This window comes from Thermobia domestica, chromosome 15 (genome assembly GCF_964235325.1).
Source record: "Thermobia domestica chromosome 15, izTheDome1.hap1.1, whole genome shotgun sequence".
Classification (NCBI taxonomy): domain Eukaryota; kingdom Metazoa; phylum Arthropoda; class Insecta; order Zygentoma; family Lepismatidae; genus Thermobia; species Thermobia domestica.
The window spans coordinates 42593868-42602246 of NC_137468.1; the positions used below are offsets into that span (position 1 = coordinate 42593868).

Here is an 8379-nt window from a genome sequence, read left to right on the forward strand (position 1 = left end):
TTTAGAATAGAATATTTAATTATGACAAACAGTCAAGCTGTTGTCTCGAGTATTATACTCGGACATTTTAAGGACATATGATGTCCTTAAGAGATAGCTTTGAAGCTATTTTATGCTCTACGGATATGGCCCTAAGGTTGATTAATCGTTGTTGTCCTGTTAAGTTTCTGGGATATTTTTTATTTTTATGATCTTTAGTTTGCTAAAACTCCTTCCTTGGCTTATAGTGAAAACAAATATTTGTCAAGTTTTGCGCCCTCCCAATTCAATTCGGTGCCCGTGGCACAAGCCCTGTTTGCCGTCCCCCCTTTTCCTTAATTACGTCACTGCCGAAAACTATTTTGTACAAAACCACCTACAGTTAGACTACAAGGAACTCCAACTTAAGTGCCTCAAAAAGAACGTAAAAGATTTTAAAGTCGGGAAGCTTAACCTGTAAAAGCTGAAAGTCGCCCAAGACAAATACGCAGACTTAATCTCTCTGTACAACGGACCTACTCCTGTCATACGAATGTCTGAGCACCAGCAATTTTACTTGTATCTCGATCATTACGGCGGTTTCAAACAAAAACAAGTTTTTCTTTTTGTACTTTTGTTAACTTCAGGACTGCTTTTTTGCCAATTACTTGATGCACATGATTCATTAATTTTCAGTATTGCATGGGGGTGCTAACTGCACTTATTTAACTTATACCCATACTCATGTTTCCTTAAAATAATATTATTATACTCTAGGCTGGTTACGATAACTTATTTTTAATTTTATTATTTAGACGCTGTCTTGAATTTTATTTTTCTTTCATACAGCTTCATATTTATGTAATAGTGTTAATTTGTAGTATTAATTTCATATCACATTGTTTGCTTCATATCACATTGTTGAAAAGTTATAAGCCTTATTAGTTTGTTCTTTTACTATTAATTTCATAAACATGTTTAATTAATTAATGAAAAAATAAGAATTTTGGTTCTATCGTTTGTTCTCTATTTTTTTATAGCTTACTCTATCAAAGATGAATACAGCAACTTAGATGTACAGTCCGCAGCAAAAAACCTGCAACATGAGCATGTAAATTTATTGTGAAATAACGAAATCTTTTGCTCCAAAATAAGTATGCAGGGGAGGACGCCGAGGTTTCTCCTGGTGTGATTCGTGCCACTTAGACGTTATGTTGATTCCCTGCACTGTTAGGCGTAGTTACACAATAAGCTTACATGCTCACGTTGCAGGTTTTTATGCTGCGGACTGTATATAAATGGACAAATTTACAGTTTTCCAACTTCAATTTGGCATTATTCTTATATCCCAAGAGCTATGCACAGTGACGTAACTCATTCTTAAAACACTTTTTTTTTTTTTTTTGCAAAGTGACGTATCTCAAATAACGTATTTTTTATGGCTTAATATTATAATATTATATAATTTGAACACGTGGTATTAACAATGTACTTTTGGCTACATTGTGTCAAAAATTGGTAAATATTTGTTGGTAAACACGAGCGTAATAGGAGAGTAAAGTAGGTGGAAAATTTCAAATCGTTCTCCTGAAAAATGAGAAAAACTGAGATACAACACTTTGCAAAAATAGGGACTATATGCGAGAGGTATTGTAGTCATAGCAATAGCCAACTTTTTATTAGAAATCTAGGCATCGATAATTCGTACTCCGATATTCACGAATATTCCGTTTATGGTGAGATGAAGAGAATTGAGTTTCAGAGAATGATTTTAATGCGTGTAAGTTATGTTCATTCGTGTCTGTAGAAATGTTCCAAGTACCGTGTCATGACTAAGCATTTACAAATAGAAGTGAATACATACAATTTTTTTTTTTTAAATTTATAATACAAGTCCTGTAAGTGGTACACTTCAGTATTTGTAACTATAACCTAATGTTCAGGTCGGATCCAATTTTGGATACGGAGTCATTTTCTTAGTATAGTCTAACGTCGCAATGCCACGACTTTAAAATTTTTTTTTTCCTCGATTAATGATAAGGCCATGTACTCGTGGTGAAAATAATAGGTACATGTACGTACAGGAACATACTTCTATCATTTTGTTTGTCAATGCATGAATTTACACGATGACGTAATGTAAAGTAGTTGAATTTGGTACGTGAAAACATATTCAAAGACAGAATTACAAAGCAGTTTTTACGGGTAAAGAATTCTTAAGTTAATCATAAATGAGTTTTTGAAATATCCATAATTTTGTTTCATCCATCCTTTGCAAGACATTTTGAAGAGTAATGAACTAAATGTACAATCACGGACAAAAGTTTAATAAATGAGTTTAACATAGTTCGTGATAATACGAAGCTATTTGAGTGCAATTATTAATATGCAGGAATGATGAAAAGAAACTTACACACACCGGGAAAGTTGGCATAGTCCTGTAATATCCAGCTCTGCTGAAGGCTAGATACTGTGGTGGGGAAGACGTACACTGTGACGATTGATCTCGCAGTTGCTCGGGATTCAATCCCTGGTTATGAATCATATCTTACTAGTAATGTCCTTCATAACCTCGATTGGATAAGAAAATAAAACAAGAGCTTAAGTGCAAGCAGTTTACACACCAGAATAGAAGAATACGTACGTGATAGTTCCAAGGGAAGTTCATCCGTTTCGTGTCTTCTAAATAATTTAGGATTCAGGAAGTGAAAATAATCAGTCGTTCAGGAACCAGCATAGGACAGTTTCGGAACACGTTTTTATTAGAGCAAAACAACCAAGACTCAAGATTAATATAGGATCACGATAGAGCGCTCACCTCTAGTGTGTGGGATCTCTGGTTCAATCTCAGCTTGCTTCAAGTAGGTTTTGTGGCGTACAAGCACCGTATGCGGTTTTTTTCGGGGCTCTTCTGTTTCCTTCCACTTCATTCATTCCACCATTTCGTTCATTATCATCACCATCTTCCTTAGCACAAGTGCATTAAGTTGGGACTTTAAACTAAATTAAAAATCAAGGTTATTACATAGGTAATTTACGTATATCGATTATTGATCAAACAAATTTTTCTATAATCATCTGGGTTAGCTTTACAAGTGATCGTGACTGTAGATGCTAGTTAATGTGTTCGTAAGAAAGTTCAGTATTTAGACTAATCTTGGTATACACTGTTATGCGTCAGTTTAGATCTGTAAGTTCAGTGCTGTTAACCACTTCAAACATTCATATCATAAAGGACAAAACATTGAAGGAAGCTACTATAACTATTTTTTTTTAATTCCTTGTCTTCTTTTTCTATGTGATCCATATTATTGTACTTGGTGTTTTTTGTCTTTTGGCTTGAGGTGAGCATAGAGCTGTTGTTCAAAGAATATCGATGTGTTTATTGTATTGTATGAAATTTTGCAAAGTTTCTGAAATATTTTAACGTTAGCTGTAATTCTTTTAAATTTTCTTTTCTACATCCGAGAACAAACTCCAAAAATAATATTTTTACTAACAAATACAAAGAAATGTTTATTTTCAATAATGTTTACATCATGTCAAAGCTTGTACATTTATTTATTTCTCTACATAATCATCATTTCCGTCGATGCATTTTTACCCATGTCCATGTCATACCAGCTGGCTGTCATGTATTTGGGAAAGCGTTGAACCTAATCTTTCGCCTCGACGTTGTTGCTGAAGCGCTTTCCGGCAAAGTATTCTTTCAACTTGGGAAACGGGCGTTAGTCACTAGTTTGCTCAACCTTCGTGTCTGTCTCGTCGGAAATTGATTCTTCCTCTTCTTTCTTTGTCGTGAACTTTAGTATGACAAAGAGTAAACTTTTTGCATCGTTTGCGTATGTTTTTGACATCCTTGCACGACTCGCCATACACTTTCGTCAACTGGCGATGAATTTCAGTCGCCTGTGGGATCAGCGAAGTTAAGCAGTGCCGAGTTTGGGTCCGAGGAAAGATGAGTGACCGTTCGTACTCCAGTGGTGTTGGCATTGCGGTGTCCTCGCAGCGTCATGTTTAGAAGTGGGAAGCTATTCGAAAGAAAGAAGTAGCAAATTCCAGTGTAGAACGCAAGCAATAACGGCGAGGGGAGTCGATGTGGTGACCATACTTTACCCCAAAGGGATGATTGCTACAAGCTGGCTGGTAGGCCTGGCCCCTAAGGCCTGTTGCACCAGGAGTTTAGTTTAGGTAATAGAATAAATACATAATGCTTAAAGTGGTATACCTATGGTATTTAATACTCTCGTATTAATTAAATATTTTTATTAAATCCTAAATGAATTTCAATTTCGTATACGTATAGATCCTGTGCAGAATTGGAGCTGAATATATTACAGCACTGATTCACATAAAATTCTAATATGACTGATTTATTGTTTATGAAGTGTGTGTTTCTTCTTTTTAATTTTGCATAGGATCTGTATACAAGAAATTGAAATTTATTTAGGATTGATAACAACATATTTGATTAATGCGTGTGAGTATGGAATACCATAGATAGACCTATTTAAGTCTCGTGTATTTATGCTACTACCTACTTTTTTATATATAAAAGGTGAATTTTGCTACGACACTGAATATTTCTACATCATTGATATTTACTTTTGTACATAATTATGCCACCAGAAGTTGAATCAAAAATAAATATGTGAGGTTATTCCATCACGTGTTCTGACTAGAAGTTTTGACCTGTGATGAAGAAAACCGAGCAGCTTTTCGAAATATTTAGAAGCTGTTAAGTATTTGTGTAGTACAAGAGACAAAGACGAGTGTAAAGCCAATATATGATAATTCTAAAAGAAATCTGAAACTAATTGCTGAAGATAGTTTTATACAGTTTAATACAGATAGTTTTATACATATTGTCAATAATAATAATAAACCCCCATTGTACAAAGGGTGTTCAAAAAGTTTTGCACAGTGGTCTCTATTTTTTTTTTATTTGTTGTAGGAGGAGAATGAAATTATTTTGTGAACATACTTGGAACATTTAGCTATACACTGAGCCTACTCAATGTAGCCTCCATCAGCTGTGACGCATCTGGTCCAACGTTCTTTCCATGATGTAAATGCACTTTGGTAAAATTCTGGAGATTGATTTTTACACCATCGCTTGACACAGGAAATAAGGTCTTTCTCACTATCAAATGTTTTACCGCGCAGGTGGGCCTTCAGACGACCAAAGAGGAAAAAATCGGACGGAGCCAAGTCCGGACTGTAGGGAGGATGAGGAACAATTTTCCAGCCCATTTTCGTGATTTTCTCCTGCGTCACAAGGGTTGTATGAGGTTTGGCGTTGTCATGGTGTAGTCTGATGAGCTTACCTTAAAGCTGTGGTCTGTGGGTCTTGATAGCACGTCGCAGCTTGTCCAATGTCAAACAGTAACGGTCCTTGTTAATTGTGAAGCTTGTCCTTAGATGATTTGATTAATAGTCTCCTTATTCCCATCACTCACTACCGTCGATGGTCTACCGCATCGTGGATTGTCCAGTAGAGTGAAATCACCTTCTTTAAACTTCTGCAACCACCGCTGGATACTGCTGCGATCCAATGTGTGCACCCCATAAACAGGGAGAAATTTCCTGTGAATCGATGTGGCAGAGTCATCGTCGGTCTTGAAGAGGAACTCCATCACCGATCGTTGTCGCAACCTGACATCTACTTCACGGTTCATTATGGCTCACCTGTAAATAAAAGAAAATACTTTTTATATACCAACTTATCGCTAAATGTTCCAAGTATGTTCACAAAAAATTTCATTCTTCTCCTGCAACAAATAAAAAAAATTAAAGACCACGGTGCAAAACTTTTTGAACACCCTTTGTATAATCAATATTTGGTACATATGTTTTTATTTTCGTTGCAGATACAGAATGCAGTTGGATTCCTGCTATGTTTAATCCAGTTGTCACTTTTCGTGATATATCCAAGCAAAGAAGAGAAGAAAACCTCATAAATTAAAATGGCTTTTTATTATTTATTTTTTCAGTGCGTACTTAAGATTGTTATTTACATAGTTTTGCATTTGCACAGGTGACAGTAGCAATATATACATTTTGTTATTATGACACATTCCGTTATGTTATATAAGGGAAAGAAAAAATGCCATCATAAGGGCAGTAAGGATGGTTTCGATATATTAGATTGAAAGTTGTAATATTTCGATACTCTATTGTATACCAAATTTCTTCACGAAGGTATAAACTGAATAGAAAGATGATATTAAAAGCGAGGATACACGTAAGTAGGAGCACATCTTAGTGTTCCAAGTTTTATAATAACGGAGTTCGTTGCCACGGAGGGGGATAGAATGAGTACAATATTTACACAGGACCTATTATCAGTTCCGTCTTGTTTCCAAACTAATGTAAACAAATTCACGTATAACTGTAGCACGTGACATGTATTTTTTTACACAAAATAGTTCATCATTAGAAGTATGGTTTTCAAAACATTATGATAAGAGACAGTCACAAGATAGCAATTATTTAATAATACAACAATCAAGTACACTTAATAATGAAATGGTAAAAATAGTTTGTGTGTGTGTATAACAATGCATGATTATGAAATTTTATGTGGCTCCAGATCAACGATGTTGCTATATATTCTATTTATGTTGCTATATATATATATATTGTATTTTTTCTATTTTGCAGCAGTTCATTTTTCGATATGTTCATTTCTAACGTGTATTTGCGGCTGTCCGTGTTTTGAGCAGACGTGTTGATCGTGACGGGGACAAATAGCCTCGATGCTGACGTCCTCATTAAATTTTAATCAGTCCATCAATCAAGTATTTTGCTTCAAATTAAGGAGGAGGCTAATTCCGGGTTCTGAGAGTGCTGCATTGAAATCGAAGCAAGGGATGGCTTTAGGTCAGTAGTAGCTAAACTTATAAAGCTTCCGAACTACGGTACCGTTTTTAAATCCTACTGTAAGCGACCAACCAAAAGAATTACCAACTTAAAAAAAAAAAAAAATAAAATAAAAAAACTTACGTTTGTGGTTACGCAACTCAGTGGAGGAATCAAAGTTAGTCAACCGGAGCGTTAACGCGATTCACTGAAAATGTCCCCGTGAAATACTAGTAGATCGCGATCGACGATTTGGGAATCTCTGCTTTTTAATGAAAATAATTTGAGCTTAAAATTCATCCGTTAGTTACCCGGGAAATTTTAATAAAGCAAGTAAAGGATTGGCTTACAAAGCACTGCCAGTGTTTTTGTTCGTATGACCTCAATATGGTCCAAATTCGACGCAAAGCAAGTTTGTAATTTCTCTTTCCGCCTGTAAATGTGAGAATGAAGTATTTGGTCTAGGAATTAATTCGTGCGGTTGGTACGCACACATTGAAGCTGTAGTACAAACACAAAATACATAAATACCTTAAGAAAAATATTGTCCATCGCTAGCCACCACTTTCGCCCATCTGTCAGGCAATGTACGGATTCCGTGGCGAAAGAAGTCCTCATCCTTGGAAGCGATCTAGTCAGAGACCCATGTTTCGATATCTTCTGAAGAAGTAAACCGCTGTCCAATCAAATCGTTGTTCATGCAATCGAACAAGTAGTAGTCCGAAGGAGCAACGTCTGGTGAATACGGCGGGTGGGGTAAAACTTCCCATCCGACATTTTCTAAATAGGTTTTGACCGGTTTTGCGACATGTGGGCGAGCGTTATCATGTTGAACAATAAGTTTATCATGTCTGTTCTCCCATTCTGGTCGTGTTCTGGCCAGAGCTTGCTTCAAACGCATTAATTGTCGTCGATAACGTTCTCCATTCATAGTTTCACCCGGTTGCAGCAGCTCATAGTACACCACACCTTTCATATCCCACCATATGCACAGCATAACCTTTGCACAGTGAATATCTCGTTTTGGTTGTGATGGACCTGGTTCACCTGGTTTCACCCAGGCCTTTTTTCGTTTAGGGTTCTCGTAATGGATCCACTTCTCATCACCCGTAATAATTCGATGCAGAAACCCCTTTCTGCTCTGTCGTTGAAGCAGCAATTCGCAAATGGTTTTTCGTCTTTCAACGTCTCTGTCTTTCAATTCATGTGGAACCCAATGTGACATCTTTTGAATCATTCCCATGGCTTTCAAGCGTTTGGAGACTGTTGTTTGATCAACGCCTAATGCTGCTGCAAGTTGTTCCTGCGTTTGACACGAATCCTGCTCGAGCAATGCTGTCAATTCTTCGTCTTGAATTTTTTTTTGGCTGTCCAGCTCGCTCTTGGTCTGCCAAGCCGAAATCACCACTTCTAAACCGTGCAAACCACTTCTGACACGTTCGCTCAGCTAGACCATGGTCACCATACACTTCCACCAAAATACGATGACTTTCAGTCGCACTTTTCTGCATGTTAAAGTAATGCAGCAGGACACCCCGCAAAAACACTTTATCAGGCACA

At 36.5% G+C, this 8379-nt stretch overlaps 1 protein-coding gene across 1 annotated transcript in view; it reads left to right on the forward strand.

Annotated features, from left to right (window-relative positions):
- The window catches only part of LOC145671005 (sugar transporter SWEET1-like), a 30290-nt gene extending 23596 nt beyond the window's left edge, over nucleotides 1–6694 (forward strand). Inside the window, exon 7 of the mRNA XM_081739644.1 lies at nucleotides 5829–6694. Coding sequence (XP_081595770.1) covers nucleotides 5829–5918 — 90 coding nt within the window. The 3' untranslated portion in view covers nucleotides 5919–6694. The remainder of the gene's footprint in view (nucleotides 1–5828) is intronic.
- The last annotated feature ends 1685 nt before the right edge of the window (nucleotides 6695–8379 follow it).